The sequence below is a fragment of the Sphaerodactylus townsendi genome, unplaced genomic scaffold (genome assembly GCF_021028975.2).
Source record: "Sphaerodactylus townsendi isolate TG3544 unplaced genomic scaffold, MPM_Stown_v2.3 scaffold_25, whole genome shotgun sequence".
Classification (NCBI taxonomy): Eukaryota; Metazoa; Chordata; class Lepidosauria; order Squamata; family Sphaerodactylidae; genus Sphaerodactylus; species Sphaerodactylus townsendi.
The window spans coordinates 323,961-343,574 of NW_025950418.1; the positions used below are offsets into that span (position 1 = coordinate 323,961).

The 19,614-nt window shown below is 42.4% G+C and overlaps 1 protein-coding gene across 1 annotated transcript; it reads right to left on the bottom strand.

Moving 5' to 3' along the window:
• Positions 1–948: 948 nt before the first annotated feature.
• On the bottom strand, positions 949–19,324 carry LOC125425275 (C-type lectin domain family 2 member A-like). Its single transcript, XM_048482873.1, has 7 exons — positions 19,189–19,324; positions 10,656–10,757; positions 8,626–8,810; positions 6,096–6,199; positions 3,528–3,698; positions 2,564–2,620; positions 949–1,644 (listed from the first exon to the last, which is right to left on the bottom strand). Exons 1-5 carry the CDS (start codon positions 19,322–19,324, stop codon positions 3,587–3,589), a joined length of 639 nt encoding a protein of 212 aa, XP_048338830.1. The 3' UTR covers positions 949–1,644; positions 2,564–2,620; positions 3,528–3,586.
• Positions 19,325–19,614: the final 290 nt, after the last annotated feature.

The following is a 19,614-nucleotide window of genomic DNA, read 5'->3' on the forward strand; positions in this document are numbered from 1 at the left end:
TTCTTTTAAAGAAAAACAAATTGAGACCAATCATTATCTGGAGGTAAATTATGAACCAAATCTTCCTTAGGGACATTGCCTATAATCCGTTCTATATCCTGGTGGTTGTAGGAAAAACTTCCTTGCCAAGAGTGAAACAATCATTCCCAGGTGTGACACATTTACATCCTCGTTTACACCAACATTTATACTATGATTCATGCTTCATGCATTGTTAGGCTGCAAAGAATCCAAGAAGGGACATCTAGTGAATGACTTGTAGCATACTCTGGTAAGAAGATATTCCTTGATGTTATATGAATTGCGAATAATGTTTTAATATATTCCTGGTGTGTATTTAGAAGCTAGTGTTTATTCAGCATTTATTGTATTTATGGAGGAGAAGTCGATTTATGGCTACCAATCTTGATCCTCTTTGATCTCAGATTGCAAATGCCTTAACTAGGTGATCGGGAGCAGCAGCAGCAGAAGGCCATTGCTTTCACCTCCTGCATGTGAGCTCCCAAAGGCACCTGGTGGGCCACTGCGAGTAGCAGAGAGCTGGACTAGATGGACTCTGGTCTGATCCAGCTGGCTTGTTCTTATGTTCTTATGTATATTAATTATTTATATATGTATTTGTAACATTTTTAACAAAATCAATAACAGACACTTTGTATAATATTTATTAATATTTATGATCTGTATTGTAATAGCAAGTAATATTAATTTCACTACTTATACATCACAGGTAGCATACAGCAATATTTGAATGATATCTATTGGAAAGAAGTACTAATACAATGCACACGCAGTGAAGAAGATTCACGGCTCGAAAACGCACTTTCAGCGTGCAGGCGTTTTGCGCTCTCTTGAATCTGTGCTATTTGGCGGTATGATGAGTGGACTGCAATTCCACCATATTCCGTCTTGTTTTTCCATTGGACTGTGAATGAAAATATTTATATAACATTATTACCTTCGGGAGAACCTTATGGATTCATGAATGGACTTCATTCTTTATTGATGTCACTTTGTGAATATTGTATATATGCAATACTACAGTCATTGTTGGTATTGACAGTCATAGTAGTGTAATTCTTCTTGTCGTGTGGCGAGTTATTTTGGGGTTTGGCCAACCCTGTTCTTTTGTCTTTTTGCCTGTTCCCACTCCAACCCAGGGAGACAGCACACCTCTCAGTATATCTTGTCAGGGCTGCAAATTGCTGCTTCTACCCCCTTAGCAGGGAGTCCTCTACTACCACCACACGTCTCCTCTGGGATTCTGCAGGTGACATTTCATGGGTTGAACCTCCTGTCCCTTGTGCACTCTCTGAGAGCTGAGTCCGTTCTGTTGCTTATCCTTATTGAGAAGGGAGAGAACTTCAAAATGATTCTGTAGTTTCAAAATCACAGAATGCTCCCTGGTCCTTCTGCTTCTATAGTTACATTTCTCCAATAGTCTACTTCCTCTGTTTGAGAGCTGTCATCCTCCTCACAGGTGTCCCCGATGTGTTCTCCACCCTGCTCCATTCTGTCCAGGAAAGTCTCATTCTTCTTAATGTGCTAAAGTGTAGATACTTGTGTTTCAAGCTGCTGCGCCTTCTCTTCTAACAGAGTGACCAACTTGCACTTGATGCAAATGTAGCTACCCATATCTTCCGGCTGAAAAAACAAATATTCCACAGCTATTGCAGGTGACAGCAGCAACTCCTTGATGATCCATGTTTAGGTGTCTTAAATTCTGCTGAACATATTTCTGGGCCTCCCTTTTAAAAGTCCCCTTCCACACTTGACCACCAAAAATCCAAGTTAGCCTTGTTTCTTTATAGCCCAGCCCGATTCACTGAGCTCCAGACCATGGCCTAAGGATTGAAGACTGATGCCCCTAGTCACTATCTTATGTTTTGCTATCTTCCCAAAGATGGCTCCTTATCAGCAGAGGCATAGCTGGGTCAGAGTGCGCCCGGTGCACACTCTGGCTTTTTCATGCACACACCCCATGGCGCCCCCCCCCCTTATTTTAGCAAACTGAGCAGGCTGAAGAATAGGCCTGCCTCTGTTCCCTTCCAGGCTGCAAAGGACCTGGTGGGAACTACATTTCCCAGGAGACCCTGGGAAATGTAGTTCCCACCAGGTCCTTTGCAGCCTGGAAGGGAACAGGCAGGCCTGTTCTCCAGTCTGCTCGGTTTGCTAAAGTAAGTGGGGGGGGCGCTGCAGGGAAAGGGGAAGGGGTCGTGGGGATTTACTGCCCTCCACGTGACCCAAAGCCGTGCGCTCGGTGCATGGCGCACCCCCCTATCCCCTGGTAGCTCCGCCACTGCTTATCAGTAAGAACTACACATGCTTCTGAGCAAGTCAAAGAGCAAGTGGCAGTTGATTCAAATTGGTTGGGTGATTAAACAGAATCCCCACCCCTCAACTGCCTGAGGCAAACACAAAGCCAACAACAAAAGAACCTCCCACACAGACAGAAGCTTCCCCAAGCCCTCAAAAAACAAACACACAAGCCCTCAAAAACACACACCAGATAAGGATGAACTTTAAGGATAACCCCCCCCCCCCCCAAAAAAAAAAACCTCACCTTTTTCTTACTGTCATTTTTCCGGGTCCCACTGTCTTTTCTCCTGTGTCGGTCCTTCTGAGCAAGTCAAAGAGCAAAAAGTTAGTATTCTAAAAATGAATCCTTCAACCTGGTTTTAAATATTAAGTTCATACCAGCAGGAATGTGTCTTTATATAGAAAGCCATGATTTAAATCAAGTCTTTCTGACTAGTGATTTAAACCATGAGTCTTGAGTACCTGTTTGGTCACTATGGAAAATGCACTGCTCAGCAGTGGCATATCTTGGGGGGGGGGGGGGCAGGGAGGACACTGCACCCAGGCACCCACCCACCCATCACTGCACCCATCATGTGCTTGCTCGCCTGCCATCGCTCACCCAACCCGCTTTGTCGCCTGCATGCCACAGCCACCGCTAACCTTGCTCATCTACCACCACTCGCACTGCTTGCCAGCCACCACCACCTGCCTGCCACATTGGCACACTTGTTTGCCTACCCACTGCCACTCACCTCTTTCCCTGAGCACTTCTTGGTATCACAGAGGGGCAAGGCAGCCTCTACAGGCTTCCATGGGCAGCTCCCTCTGTGACCTCCAGGGAGAGGGGCTCTGGCTTTGGGGGAGTCCCTGAAGGAGGTGGCAGCAGCAACACCCGTTCTCCCATGGTTCACCCTTTCTCTCCCTTTCCCTCCATTCTGTTTCCCTCCTTGATTTCTCCATTCCCTTCATTCTGCTGCTCTTTCTCTATCCTCCTTTCCTCTCCCTTTCCTCCCATTGTAAGATTCTGTGAGAATACAATGGATATCTATGTGAATAAACACCCCTATCTGTTTGTTTACCATCTGTTCAACCAATATTTATTGACTCCATGGCCAATTATCTTTTAAGTCATGGGAACCTGACCATGCGTAATTGCCAATAAGGCTGCCCAGATGCTGCTGTACCTTACGTGAAGGCAAAACACGGGTCTGCTGCATTATGAATACCTGAGCAAGACAGTTGTTGTTGGGATCAGATGATTACACAACGCACATCATAATCAGTGTCACTTCAAAACTGGTTTATGGCAGATCCAAGGTTCTTCTCTTAAGCATCCCGAGCTAGCAATACCTTTCTGGTTTATGTATGCACAGTTTCCCCCACCAAGAATTGTAAACCTGAAGCATAGAAAGATGGAATTGTAAATTTTGATAAGGGAAGAGGAGTAATTTTTACCTATCCTCAGCTGGTGGAAATGTGCCATCAAAGTCACAGCTGACTTATGGTGACTCCAGAGGGTTTTCAAGCAAAGAGAAAACCGCAGTGATTTGCTATTGCCTGCTTCTTCAAAGCAGTCCAGGACATTTCATTTCATATTTCACATTTAATTTATATCCCGCCCTCCCCCCGGAGGGCTCAGGGCGGCAAACAACAGTAGTGTACAAACACTGAAGCATAGCATAAACAGCAACAACAATAAATCATAATACAACAATATCAACAGCATAATAATGCATCACAGTGATATACTATAAGCAATAACCAATTATATCAGCTAACCCCCAAATCACAGTTCCCACAACTACAAAAACTAAAATACAGTGAACTAGCATAGAGTCTGCTCCATCAACCCTCCCCAAACAGTCCCTGAACGGGTGGTGCCCTTCGGCCGCTGCCCAAGTCAGCGGCCTTGGGCTGCTGGTGGAACTGCTTGTTGTAGCTGCCAGACCCCACCCCCTGCAGGTGTTTCCAATGGGGTGGGTGGGGAAGGGCTCTCACTCCTTCCCATGGGCAGCAGGTGGCAGCTCACCAGGTGGACTTATGCTTGGCTGGCAGGCAGGCAGGCAAACCAACAGGGAGGATCTGTCCCAGGCAGGGCTGAACAGGCTGACTGCCTTGGACTGCTGTTGGAACTCCTGTTGGAACTGCCAGACCCCACCCCCTGCAGGTGTTTCCAATGGGGTGAGTGGGGAAGGGAGACATCTTTGGTTGTATCCCATTCTGCTACTAAGCAGGGCCAAAGGTGCTAATCTTCCAAGTTGCAACAACAGTAGTCTAGTTTGGGCAGAGGCGTAGCAAGGGGGAAAAGTGCCCGGTGCACCGGTGTATCCTCTGTCCCCACCTCTGGATCGCCCTCGCCACACCCCCACAGGGGCGCATGCCTGGTGCGTCACACACACGCTCATTGCCTCTGGGCAACCCTTAGTTGAAGACCCATTCAAGCTGTCCCTAGGAGATTCTTGTCCCCAACAGCTGCACTTCAGTGGCAGAGGGAAAATGAAGAAGTCTGCTCCACTGCTGGAAATGTCTTTCCCTAGGGATTTACCACACATTCAAGTGTTAGACTTTGAAATTCTTTAAAATGAATGGTTCTACATAGCTCCTTCCATTACCTAGTTACAAGGTTGTTCTTGGCCGTTTTTACCCGGTCAAAATATCCTCGGGTGAGCATGGAAAATATCCCTGTGCAGCCGGGAATTTGCAGGGCTCCCGAAGCTGCGCAGGGTCTGCCCCGGTGTCCCCCCATGATATTTACCTTAGCCTGGGATTTTCAAAAATTGCCAGTCTGGAGGTTCTTTTTAAAAATCCCGGTGTGACGCCGCTTGTGCCTGTGCTGTGCAAAAACCGAGCAGGACCACTTTATTTTTCCCACCCAGCCAGCTGATCTCCCCGCCTGACGTTCATTCAAGCTGCCACTCAAAAACAGCAGCCAGTCAGAACATTGGATACCGGGCAAACTCACAGGTACTTGCAGCTGCCACTCAAAAGCAACAGCCAATCAGAACAATCACTTGGTCTATTTTGCTCAGTACAAGCTTTATTTTAAATCAATTAGCAGACCTATTCACTAGTTTTCTCCCTTTGACAGCAAAATCTTATTTTAAACTATTAAAAACAGATCAATTTCTTCCATTCCGACAGCACATACACAAAAACACCAGTCGGGGGCAGACCAAGTGTATTGTTCCTGCCCAGCCGGCTAACCTCCCTGCCTGACGTCTATTAAAACTGACACTCAAAAGCTGAAAAACTGCCACTCATTCTGTCAATCAGAATGTGGGACACTGGGCATGCTCAGAAATGCTTCCAAAGCAACTACATAAGTCCAGGTTGTGAAAAGCAAACTGGAGCATTACTAACTCTGCTTCTAGGCAGAAGCAGGGAACTGTTTGTACACACAAACTGGGATAAAATAGCCCAGGTATATATGATCCCGGCTCAACCCTGGTGTAACTGTGCCGTACAAAAATGGCAGTGTTGCTTTCATGTAAAAACGGTCTGAGATTTGGAGGTGGAACCTGCGGAGGAGACGGTTTGGGTAGTACTGTTCATAAGATGGAATTCCTACTTTTTCTCATGTTAATGTTGGCTGAAATTGAGTTTAAAATGTGTGGGGGATGCGAAATTACTACATAGTCATTAAAGACGTTCTGAATGGCCATAACAACTCTATGGCCAGTACTTTTATTTTTATTTTATTAGATTTAGTACACCACCCTTTCCCCGCTGAATAATGTAGAAGGACATCTGGTTCTGTGCTTCATCTGCTTGAAACATACAGAAGAGAGACTTACCAGCCATTGAAAATAGTACCATTGATATATTTCCAGGGCTGACTTAAGTTTCTTTGCAGGCCAATCCAGTGATCTGCATTAGTTTTATAGCGCAACATAAATTCCTGAAAAAAAAATAAAAGAATTACTGACCCCACTTGTGGTGTGCCCCGTTTGATTCTGGACAGAAATTAAACTCACACTGATCAACCATATGACTGATGCCTTATCAAGATGGTAAGATAGGGAATAATTTCAAGCCCTAGGACAGAATTCCCTTTGCTCACATCATACACAAAAGTATCATGTTCTAGGCAAATACAAATTCTTTTAATCTAGAAAAAACTGCTACGTAATTCAGTCATCCTGAGAATGAATCAAAAATTACACTGTGGAATTGTCTTCCCCCAATAAGACATTTACAGTAACAGATGTCATTGAGAAAGTTGTCATTATAAAACTAATCAGAAAGGAAAACCAGGCAATATCTAGCTAAGAGAAAATTCATGATCTCAGATCCTGGGGTCCCTCCCCAACCTTTTTGACCTTACAAACACCTTTGGACTTCTGTCACAAAGTGGTAGGCACAATTTCAAAGCTGCTGTCACAAGTGGCAAAGCCAAACACAAAATGGCATGGAGTGAGGTCATGCATAGCTCTTAATAGTTCAGCATTTCATCCTGTTCAACAAGAACCCTTTTAAAATGATCGTATTGGTTAAAATGTTTCCTTGCATACACCCTCAGTCACACAGTGAAGATCTTTGTGTTATTGAGGCAGCTGGTGCTCCCAAAGAAACTGTTTAAAAGTCTGCACAGTCAATCAGACCGCCAATGACCAATCAGAAGCCCTGCTATGTAAAAGCTTCTCCTGGCCCAACCTACTTTTTAAAACTGGTTGGTGGGAACCAGTTTTGGGGAGCCCTGTCTTAGACTATTGCATTCCACCAAAATGTTATGTCTTCTCAAGCGGCATGCATAATTTTGTATAGTAACATGATAGCTATATGGAATTTGCAAGTTTGGAAGTAGTCATGCTATAGAACAAAAAACCTGGAAGGGTGGGTTTGTTTCTTCCTTAAGCTGTTCATAGGCTTCTAGCAGGCCCCTGTGGAGACCAGGAGGGTGGAACTTGGTTCTGACCCCACTGGGATCCTCTTACATCTCAGCATCATTACATTTAGTACTCAAATACAAAATTGCACCTTCTAAATTAAGAAGTCGGGTATCTCTCATTATACAGAAAGAATCTTGTTTTGAAAACGAAGATTTCTGAAACCAAAGACATTGTGCTCCTCCTGCCAATTACCCCCTCTGACACAAACCTCTGAAATCCTAGGAAGGCATCTCTGCAGCTCCTTATTTATCTATTATCAACAAAATGTTGTTGGGCTTTCTCCAAAGGCTGCTTTGATGCCTTTCCTTCGACTGTATTATTGGGGAAATTTTATAAAATCTCACATGAGTTAAGAAGTTGTATCTGCAATCCAAGGGATGTGGAATCTATTGAACACATCCTTCTCCACTGTAAATTTTACACAGGTGAAAGGAACTATCTTAATTTCCTCTTTGTTAACCCGGTTCATGCATACAGGTGTGGCTGAAACAGATTCCTTCCATTTAAAAGTCTTCTTGAAGACAGAGACCCCAATATTGTACAAATTGTGGCAAGATTCTGAGTGTAAAAAATGCTGTTTTTTTGGTTTAAAATGTGTAGTTATTTAATTATCATTTTAACAGTATAACATTTTGTAATTATTGTTCCTAGGTATATATGTTGTGATGTTATGTGGGTGTAATTTGGGTTTTTAAAAAATTATTCTGGCCTAGGGCCATATAAACAAATTGATTGATTGTCCTTCTCCTGCAATAGCTTGAATTTAAATATATGCTATACTAGACTGAGACCTGGAAATATTTGTGCATTCCTAATTCTGGTAGCAGCATTACACTCAGGCTGCATTTTATGCTGAGGACAAATATGACTTTCTACCAGCCTCTCAGAAACTCATACTTATCTGAGGGCTGGCACAGCTGGGCTTCCTGCCTTCCCCAGGTCAATGCAGAACTTGGACAGATGCAGTTCTTCCAAATGAACATCACCTTCAGAGAGGCTAATGATCCAGGATTTGGGCAATACTGCACCATCACAATAAAGACACATGAACATGTTTGGGACTACAGCATTGCAACCTTGTAAATTAAGCATGTGAAGCAATATAAACCAGCTGCCACGCACCCCCGGATGCCAAGTGCTTGCAAATTCTGTGCAGAATCCTTAGGCTTCCACCTCTGGCTCTATACCAGAGGTGGACAGGAGAGGCCCTGGTAGAGCATCTACATGGAATGCAGAACATCCCAAGTTCAATCCCAAGCATCTCTAGTAGAAAGGGCCAGGCAGTAAGTGATATGGAAAAACCTGAGATCCTGGAGAACAGCAGCCAGGCTGAATAGACCATAGTGACTTTGGTGACAAGTGGTCTGATTCAATATAAAGCAGTTTCATGTGTTCACATGTTCACGGTACAAGACAGGCAGGTGGACATACTCACCATTTCTTCTTGGGAATCAACCACAGCCAAAGAGGCATTGAGAGAGGAACAGTGCATCTTGCTAGAAGTCCAGTTCCTTTCAGCCTTTGCAAAATAGTAGCATTTTTCCCGGTATCCAACCCAGCCATTTGGACAGGAGGTCACTGTGCAAGTAGGAAGAGTTGGAGATGGTTCTCTTGCTCTCACTGCAAATAAAACACATTTCAGAAGGTGAGTTGCTGTAGCTGTCATAATATAGTGATAGAAATTTTAGCTGCAGTTAGATGTATTTGATTGTTACCTTGCCTAATAAGAATGTCAAGTTAAAAAAAAACACTTAAAGGCTCAGTAAGTAAAATGCTTTCTCTGTTCTTGAATAATATGTCAGACTCTGGCCACTAAAATGCTGTGCAGATGCAAAGAGGTGACTTCATAATCCAACATGCTCTGCAAAACACTCTTTGGAACACATAGGGGGTCCTATAGATCACTTGATAAGATTCAATGTGAATATTTTAACTTGTGGTTTCTGTCTGTAAATGCAGATACTTTCTCAGAAGACCACAAAATGTTCCATTCTATGTCACAATCTTGATACTGTGAGGGGATGTGGTATAGGTGAGCCAACCGAAAGGAAAAACATGATCACAGTTCAGATATGGCAAGTTTGTGGCAGACTGTTTTGACAAAAGTTCCCATGAGGTTCAGGCTATCTGAATTATACATTGCTTTTTAAGGCCAGTTTTCAAAGCAGTTTATTGTTCAAGGTATTTTAATCAAACTGCTTAGATCAGTAGTTCACAGGCCACCAGTGGAACACAGAAGAAGTCTAGCTAAGAGGCAGAGTTTTCATAAGAATTACTAGCAATTTGCCTTCCTTCAATCCCCACTGAAATCCAACTGCAAGTGTGATATGCCATCTCCAAGCCCTAAATGCCATGAATTATTTGTCTGTAACCACTGGGAATGCTGGTAGTAATAACAGAATGCTGAAAAACATATAAAGGTTCTTCTTGAGGAAAGTGGGATTTTTGTCATGGTGGAACCTACATTCTTTTACAGAACATTGGTGGGCTGCACAGCAGGATAGATTCAGAACCTTTAGTTTAGATCAGGGGTGGGCAATTATTTTTTCCATGGGGCCGCATAAGAAACAGAAAATATTGTGGAGGGCCGGGCCAAAAGGCTGAACTCAATTCTGCATCATAGGGGCTGATAAGTGACAGACAGGTGCACAGATCAACTTGGAATCAGTGGCAACGGTTCTGCATACAACACTATTTGGCACAAAGAATCACAGGCTTAACCTACCTGCATAGTTGTCCACTGTGACAATCAAGCAAGTGGGGAGACTTAAGTCCCTTGACCTACTCTTTTCATTAACTGGCACTTTTGAAAGCCCCAGCAAGGCAGGGGGGGCAAGGCGCTTTTGAGAGGCACTTTTGAAAGCCCCACAGAAGCCAGCAACCAAGGCAACCGGCTTCTGCGGGGCTTTCAAAGGCGCCTCGCTCCCCAGCAAAGCAGGGGAGAGACGCTTTTGAAAGCCCCGCAGAAGCCAGCAGCCAAGGCAACCGGCTTCTGCAGGGCTTTCACTTGAGGGGAAGGCACCAAGTACGCACTGCTCTTGGCGAGTGGCCTTTCTCAGAAATTTCCGGCGCAGTGGCAGGGATGAAGAGGGAAGGGGGAGGGTTAGCGGAAGAATGAGCAGCGCGGTTCTAAACAGGTCCTCTTAGGCCAGGGCCAGGTCTGTCATACGGACCGGTCAGGGTCATCCGGCGGGCCGGATGTGGCCCCCGGGCCGTATAATGCCCAGGTCTGGTTTAGACCATCCATCTGGGCTCACGGGTCTACTTGAAGTGTATACAAAAGATTTGTGTTCTTCCAGGCTTATGGAGTGAACCCAAAGAAAAGCAATAAGTGATGTGTGGAGAAGAGACCAATAGATAAGAGACAACAGGCTGGCCAGCAGGCACTGTTTCTTGTAGTGTAACTAAATCTATTCACCTTTGACAGAAAGCTGCATGATGGGATCAGTGGCCCTCTTCACTCACCTGATAAAACAATGATGATCATGACTAGAATGAGATTAAGTACTGCACTTCCTCCGGCTGCAAAGCAAGAAGCTGCTTTGCGTTTGACACAACAGTACAACCCTGTAGAGAGAGAGAAAAGAGTGACTCATTCTCAGGTTTCAGTGTGGTTCTAGGCAGGCCTTGCAAGTAACTAAAAGAAACTGCTCCAAGCAACCTTTCAAAGCACCAAGCGCCTGCTTCTGACAGCCAAACCTCCGTTCCTGTTAGGGCAAAATTTCTGACCAGATGTTAGTTTCTGCAGTTGTCAGCTAAGAGCTATTGCTCAATCAGTTTCGCAGGGCCCAGCCTGTGAATACCACCATGCTGGATCTAGACAGATCTTTAGAGCTAATTAGCTTAAGAAGAAGAAGAGATACTGTTGCTAGACTGACCTGTGGTGGACCAAGGGGCCCTGTTTTCAATACAAGACAGACAGCACCTCTACCATCTCAGCCAAACCTTGGGTGCTTGCCAGCCCAGTGTCTCAAAATAGGGGAGCCTAGTTTGGACATTGGCTCAGTGTACCTACAAGGAAAAAGAACTTGGTCTGGACGTGTCTCCCTCCAAAGCAACTTGCATAATGTCCCCTCACATCCTTTCTGACAGGATTAAGTCTACACAAAAGATCTTGTGTGGAGAGAGTTCCCATCTCCAGCCCTGGACCATATGCCCTGGAGAAGAAATAGGATGTAGTAATGTACTGTAGAAGGCTTTCATGGCCGGAATCACTGAGTGTTGTGGGGTTTCCGGGCTGTATAGCTGTGTTCCAGTTGCATTTTCTCCTGACATTTTGCCTGCATCTGTGGCTGGTATCTTCATCCACAGATGCAGGCGAAATGTCAGGAGAAAATGCTACTGGAACACGGCCATACAGCCTGGAAACCCCACAACACCTGATCTAGTTGTTGGAATTTCCAGCCTTGCTTTGCATGCAGCAGCAGCAGCAGCAGCAAGAGCAGAATGGAATTCTGGGAAGCTGCATGAACATTCTAAAGGTGACAGAATCCATTGGTATCCATTGGTTCTATTCCCTCACACACACACACTCTGAGACTGCCTGACTAACTAAAAGAAAGATGCTCTGTATACTGCTCTGTAAACCAAATGATATATAGAAAGTGCTCTGACTATAGACTATAAGATATTGTAATACAACCAAACTGTAACAAACCATGAGCCGTGCATGTAACTATTATTATGTGATACTGTGTATATAATGTATGTTTGCTCCTCCCAATATTACTTATCTATTCCAGATCTATATCCTAGGACTGTGTGTGTTCTGCTGTTTTATTGTATGCTTGTGTACTCCCATTTTTATCCCTCAATAAAACTTGTTGAACTTTTATCCACTCTCCTGTGTGTTTCTATACAAAAGTTGACTCTCATATACATAGGCAATCAAGACCCCCATGTTACCCCGACTTTTGCAACGTCAAGAGTCTGTTCTTACAAATTCCCCACTCTAAAAGGAAGAGACTCTGACCATTTTGGGTAACAGGAATAAATGAAATCAGTGTGGGAATGTTCCATAAGATGAGGGCCACAACTCAATGCATGGCTGCTGTGAAAAAGGAAAACTCTATGCTGGGGATAATTAGGAAAGGAATTGATAATAAAAATGCAAAGATTGTCATGCCCTTATGTAAAGCACTTGGAGTACTGTGTTCAGTCACATCTCAAAAAGGATATTGAAGAGATAGAAAAGGTGCAGAGAAAGACAACAAGGATGATTGAGGGACTGGAGCACCTTCCCTAGGAGGAGAGGCTGCAGCGTTTGGGACTCTTTAGTTTGGAGAGGAGACGTCTGAGGGGGGATATGATTGCAAAGTCAGCAAAGTCTTGAAAAACATTAGGAGAGGTTTTACAGAAATATTTTCTTGCTCTATCTATCTATCTATCTATCTATCTATCTATCTATCTATCTATCTATCTATCTATCTATCTATCTATCTATCTATCTATCTATCTATCTATCTATCTATCTATCTATCTATCTATCTATCTATCTATCTATCTATCTGATTTATAGTCCGCCTCACCCCCAAAGGGCTCGAGGTGGCTCACAATACAATTTCAACAGCAGCAGTTACTTAAAATTTAAACACAAAATTAAGGTTACCTCCATGTGAGCACAATTTTTCATTGTTTAAACCCTAGATGTCATTTTTTCCTACAGCTGCAGCACCAGTGGGTTTTTGATCTTTTAAAAAATCAGTAACTGCTATAGCACTATCATGATCTATTGCCATTTACCCCTTTCCATTCTAAATTTTAACAGTCAGTATAGCATGTGCACACTATGAGGCAAACAGGTTGGGAATTTACAGTGCAACCAGTCTCTGCAAACTCCACATAGCACATTAACAAATATTAAAAGTATAGTGTACAGACTGTATGCTGGGAGAAATTTTGAGAGAGTGAAAATTCTACCTGCGGCAGTTAAGCAGTTTAGTTAAGGTCTCATACAGAGGAGGTTGGGTAGAAGCTCTTTCAATGTATGCGTGTATTTATGTCAGTAAAGATGGTTTAATATTCTGCTAGAACTTGAAACTGATCAACTGCAACTACATACTGAAGAGTTACTTTGTGCAATGGGTAATGTAACAAACTTCGGCTTCAGGTAAGTTTATTTGCTTTTGCTTACACCTTTAGAACTGTAGGCAATGCTACTATCGTTAACCATATTAGGCTATTATTTTATGGTTAATTGTACTTTGGACAGTATTGGTTTTTTTATCAGATGACTACAAGTTCTATTAGCTAAAGCTGTTTCGATCATCAAGAAATGTTTACTTCTCAATAAAATTAAAGAATTTTTTTTACATCTTGGCTCTGAGCGCTTCATGTTAGCCAAATCGGAATCTATGCAGTGGCAAGTAGTTCCTCTTGCTCTACATATAATGTTTCAGATAGGACTGTGTGAAGAAGTGTTACAGTTACAGTATCAGCTTTGATCTATGAATATAGCAGGCCTAGCTGCTTTCAGTGTTGTAAAACCTGAGTAAATTTCCACAAAGGAAGCAGTTGCCAAACGGTTGTAGATCAGCAAAGATTGATATACAGGGGGGCAGGAAGCAGAGTTTAGATGAACAAGGGGTAGAGAACAAAGAAGATTCTGGCTCCTTCCGCACATGCAGAATAATGCACTTTCAAACTGCTTTCAATGCTCTTTGAAGCTGTGCGGAATAGCAAAATCCACTTGCAAACAGTTGTGAAAGTGGTTTGAAAACGCATTATTCTGCATGTGCAGAAGGGGCCTCTGATTCAGACTGGGCAGGAGGAAACAGCTCCTGGTCCCAGGTTGCCAAAAGACATGTTTGGAATGGTGCTGTAGCTGAGAGAAATCTATGTATTAGAACATTTTCTTATTTTCTGTTTTTCAATAAAATATTTGAAAGGCTCAGCAGTGTTTGAGTATCTGGAAAAAAGAACACAGGATTCCTAAGACAGGTGGGCACCCACGGTCTTTTGACAGACTGGTTGCACAAGCACAAAGAAAAGAACGAAAGGGGGACAGTGAGTTGCCATGGCAGTCATGAAGACAACACTCCTAATAACCATTATAGAGTCATTGCAAAACACACGTGGAAGGGGGAAAAATGGAAGAAAATGGAACAAAAAAACTCCCACAAATGGAAGCTTTGCAGACAGTGACCATGCCTCTGCATTTGGAATGATAATGAAAGCAACACAAAAGTTTTTTTAGCCACTTAAAAGCAGACAAAGACCTCTCAGTTAAGCTAAGGATAAAAACCCAGTTCCCTGCTGCCAGTTATCTGGTTGTTCTCTGCCCCAACAAAGGTATCAGGAGGTTCAGAACAGTCAGACAACAACAGGATTATAGCTTGATTACCCAACCACTTGGCTTGCTTCCCAGAAAAATACTTCCCAGAAATTTCAACTGTTGCCACATTTTTCATGTGGGTGTGATCCTTTTGTAGAAGTACATGTGTACTTATACAAAAGGGACACACCCACATGAAAAATACCAGCTATCTAAGAGAAACCCGATACTGGTTGCACACTGTATCTCAGTTTCGTAGATCATTAAAGGTTATTGATACAATGCTATAAAGAGGGGACTTTGGCATCTAGACCTCTGGAATCATAATGGAATAGGTAAGCAAAACTATGAGTCAAGGGGAAGTTGCTCCCTGGTGTCCAGCTGCCACAGACTTACTCATATTTTTTTTTTTAAAACCTTTTTTAAAAAAAAGTTAAACGGGCTCTAATTACCCTAATAAAAGGAGGCTGGTTTCAAGCCCAGCAATAAAATTGTTAAAAGTTAAAAAAAATACTAAAGCTAAACTACATTAAAAGCCAACAATGGCTGGAAAATAATAGGTTTAAAAGTTTAAAAACAAACTCAAATAACACGGAGCCCAGTAAATGAGCGCAACTGGCATGTTGCCCGCATTAAGCATGAATGATAAAACAATTTTAGATTAAAAGAAGAGCTAGTAGATAAAAAGTGAGTGAGGTAAAATAACTTTTTAAGAGCTTATCTTAAAAATGCGGAGGAGCTCGTCAGGGAGCGACCGCACGGAACGGCAGCCGGAACCGGAACTCCCTACTCATATGCAAACATAAGAACATAAGAACAAGCCAGCTGGATCAGACCAGAGTCCAACTAGTCCAGCTCTCTGCTACTCGCAGTGGCCCACCAGGTGCCTTGGGGAGCTCACATGCAGGATGTGAAAGCAATGGCCTTCTGCGGCTGTTGCTCCCGAGCACCTGGTCTGTTAAGGCATTTGCAATCTCATATCAAAGAGGATCAAGATTGGTAGCCATAGATCGACTTCTCCTCCATAAATCTGTCCAAGCCCCTTTTAAAGCTATCCAGGTTAGTGGCCATCACCACCTCCCGTGGCAGCATATTCCAAACACCAATCACACTTTGCGTGAAGAAGTGTTTCCTTTTATTAGTCCTAATTCTTCCCCCCAGAATTTTCAATGAATGCCCCCTGGTTCTAGTATTGTGAGAAAGAGAGAAAAATTTCTCTCTGTCAACATTTTCTACCCCATGCATAATTTTATAGACTTCAATCATATCTCCCCTCAGACGTCTCCTCTCCAAACTAAAGAGTCCCAAACGCTGCAGCCTCTCCTCCTAGGGAAGGTGCTCCAATTCTTCAATCATCCTTGTTGCCTTTCTCTGTACCTTTTCTATCTCTTCAATATCCTTTTTGAGATGTGGTGACTGAACACAGTTCTCCAAGTGTGGTTGCATCACTGCTTTATATAAGGGCATGACAATCTTTGCAGTTTTATTATCAATTCCTTTCCTAATGATCCCCAGCATAGAGTTTGCCTTTTTCACAGCTGCCATGCATTGAGTTGACATTCCCATGGAACTATCAACTAAGACACCTAAATCCCTTTCCTGGTCTGTGACTGATAGCGCTGACCCTTGTAGCTTGTATGTGAAGTTTGGATTTTTTGCCTCTATGTGCATCATTTTACATTTTGCTACATTGAACTGCATTTGCCATTTCTTACCCCACTCACCTAATTTATCAAGGTCCACTTGGAGCTCTTCACAATCCTTTGTGGTTCTCACCACCCTACATAATTTGGTATCATCTGCAAACTTGGCCACCACGCTACCCACCCCTACTTCCAGGTCATTTATGAATACGTTAAAGAGCACTGGTCCCAAAACGGATCCTTGGGGGACACCACTCCCTACATCTCTCCATTGGGAGAACTTCCCATTTACACCCACTCTTTGCTTCCTGTTTCTCAACCAGTTTTTAATGCATAGGAGGACTTCCCCTCTTATTCCTTCATTGCTGAGTTTTCTCAATAGTCTCTGGTGAGGAACTTTGTCAAAAGCCTTTTGGAAATCCAAGTAGACAATGTCCACTGGTTCCCCCTTATCCACATGCCTGTTTACACCCACAAAGAACTCTAGTAAGTTTGTCAGACAGGATTTGCCTCTGTAAAAGTCATGCTGACTCTTTCTCAGCAGGTCTTGCTTTTCTACATGTTTAATAATTTTATCTTTAATGATAGATTCTACTAATTTACCAGGAACAGATGTCAAACTGACTGGCCTGTAATTTCCCAGGTCCCCCCTAGATCCTTTCTTAAAAATTGGTGTGACATTGGCCATCTTCCAGTCTTCAGGGATGGAGCCTGATTTCAGGGATAAGTTGCATATTAAAGTGAGAAGATCAGCAATTTCATGCTTGAGCTCTTTAAGAACTCTTGGGTGAATGCGATCTGGGCCAGGGGATTTGGTAGCATTTAGTTTATCAATGGCTGACAGAACTTCTTCCTTGTCTACCACTATCTTCGCTAGTTCCTCAGATTCGCCTCCCAAGAAGCATGGTTCAGGTGCAGGAATTTTCCTCACCTCCTCTTGGGTGAAGACAGATGCAAAGAATTCATTCAGTTTCTCTGCAATCTCCCTGACATCGTTTAGCACACCCTTTGCTCCTTTGTCATCTAACGGGCCTACCGCTTCCCTAGCTGGCTTCCTACTTTTGATAAACAAGGCTCATATTGTCATGCAACTTAAAAACATAGTTATGCAACATAAACATTGTTATGCAACTTAAAAACATAGCATTAATGCCCATTTCAACCTGGAATGAAATTGGCTCTAGGCAATTTTTTCATATGTGGTAGACATGTAAACAGGCAAAATTGTTTTGGAATATGATTTTTAAAGAAATGCAAAAGATTTTGAAAAGAACAATTGAAAAAAACCGAGGAATTTCTGTTGGGGTTGATGGGGGAAAGTATTCCTGATCAATCCAGAATACTTTTCACGTATGACAACTGCAACAAGGATTTTACATGCATACAAATGGAGGGACAACAGATTCCCAACAAAGCAAGACTGGATTCTGTCGCAGAGTGTGAAGACAGAAAGGCTGATGGTGGTAATAAGAGACAATAATGCAGACAATTTTCAGAAAGACTGGAAATCCTTTGTAGACTACTTATTAAAAACATATACACAGAAACAATGGAAGGATTCAAGATTTAAATGAAAGCAACGTATTGGATTAAGAAAACTTTATAAGAAGGACTAAAAATGAAAAAAGGTAGATATTAATTATAAGCACAGAGTTAGAATTATGCTTGGATTCTTAAGTGAGGTAGCTGGAACTCATATATGTGCGTAGGTGTTTTGTGTGTATTTTTCCCTTTTCATTTCGTATTATTATTATCGGGGGGGAGGGAGGACTAGATTGGGATTTTTTCTTTACCTTTCTACGCATGTGTTATTTAGATGTGTAAAATAAATACAAATTCTCTAGGAAAGAAATCTTGCCCAGACACGCCTCCTGTCTGGGAGTGCCACAAATAGGAAGCACATAGGGACAAGACTTTTTTTCCCTGATGCGCTTCTGATCCCATTGCACACCAGAACACCAGCTGGGTACTCAGCAATATTGAGAGATATGCTACTGGATGTGTCGTTAAACCTTAGAAAAGAAGTAGACTATCACTAGTTAGCAACTAATTTAATAAATTTCATTTACTGCTCATTAATCTTTCATATACATTCTTTGCTGCATGTGTTATTGTAGGCGCAGAACAAGTATTGAAAAATCTTTTAAGTTTCCATACTGATATTTTCTCTAATTGCATTGCCTTTATGATTTTATGCTTTAATTATGATGAATTAAAGATGAACCAAAGTAGGCCTTTTGCTCTCTGGCTTTTGTTACTAGCCAGATCAGCAAAAAGCCTGGATGAAATACCCTTTGTTCTCAATTCTACATGGGAATGTATGAGATTATGAACTAAGAGATACAAGTTGATACAAAGCAAGAACATGGCTAAATGTTTAGGCTCTTTGTCTAGAAAAGTAGGACAGTAGAAAACAATAACTGATAAGGGGAAGTTGGGTCTAAGTTCATAAGACGTCAAAGGCAGAGTACTGACATCTTCCAGTAAGGGCACTAGTTTGCCCCATCCCCACCCTTTCAAATGATTGATTGATGATGATGAACTTTGGGGTGTATTCTTTTTACTGCTATTCTGATGTAACCTATAAAAGTAAGAGACAGCAGCCATTTTAAAGTGGCTCTCCTGATGCTGTTTTGCCCGTTTGTTGACGTGAATAAAATATTTATCTGATTTTTATTCCTTTGTCAGCTTAAGCTTTTTGGCTTAAATATTTTGAACCCGTTACCATGTTGTAACATCATTGTGATCATTTGTCATTAACACTAATAATTACGGGATTGCCTATGAGCAATACAGTCTCTGAACATTGCTTCCCAACTGAATCAATCACAAAGAAGTTACAGTCTCAAAATGTGTTTCCCACTGAAAATCCACTGATGTTAAACAATCACTAAAGATAAGACTGAAACAACAGGAGGTTATATGTACACCCCAACATGGGAAATGCCCAGAGCTTCCCTAAGGAAGGGTGGAATGAAAGCACAAATCATCACAGACTGGCATTTGTAGGTAACCCCAGTCACAAATAGTTAACTTCTCTGATACCAGGTGGAGAAAGAAGTCACATTGAAGCTTTACTTACCAAATGGCGTTTTCAAACTAGCTGTTTTGTTCACGATTGGATATGCATAGATGTTTCCATTAGCATCCCAATTCTCTTTTATATGTGAATCCATAGGAAGGCACTCCTCTGCTTTCTCAATTTCCAATTCAGGCATCTTCGCTTTTTCCAGAAAGCTGCTATGATGGACCTAAGAAGCAGGCAGAGGCAGAAAAACCCTGATGCTAAAGGCTTAAACCTTCACAAAGTCTGAGAGTTGGGAGAACATACTTTCCATCTAGTTCACAGACACTTTTTCACAACACAACACAAGCCTTTATTGGCATATAAAACAGGACAAAATTTTAAAACAAAACAAGGTTAAGAAAAGCAGTTAAAATTACTAATTTCCAGTATAAAATTTGCAACAGTTTCACAAAAGAGCACATCAGAGCTGTTCAGGAGATT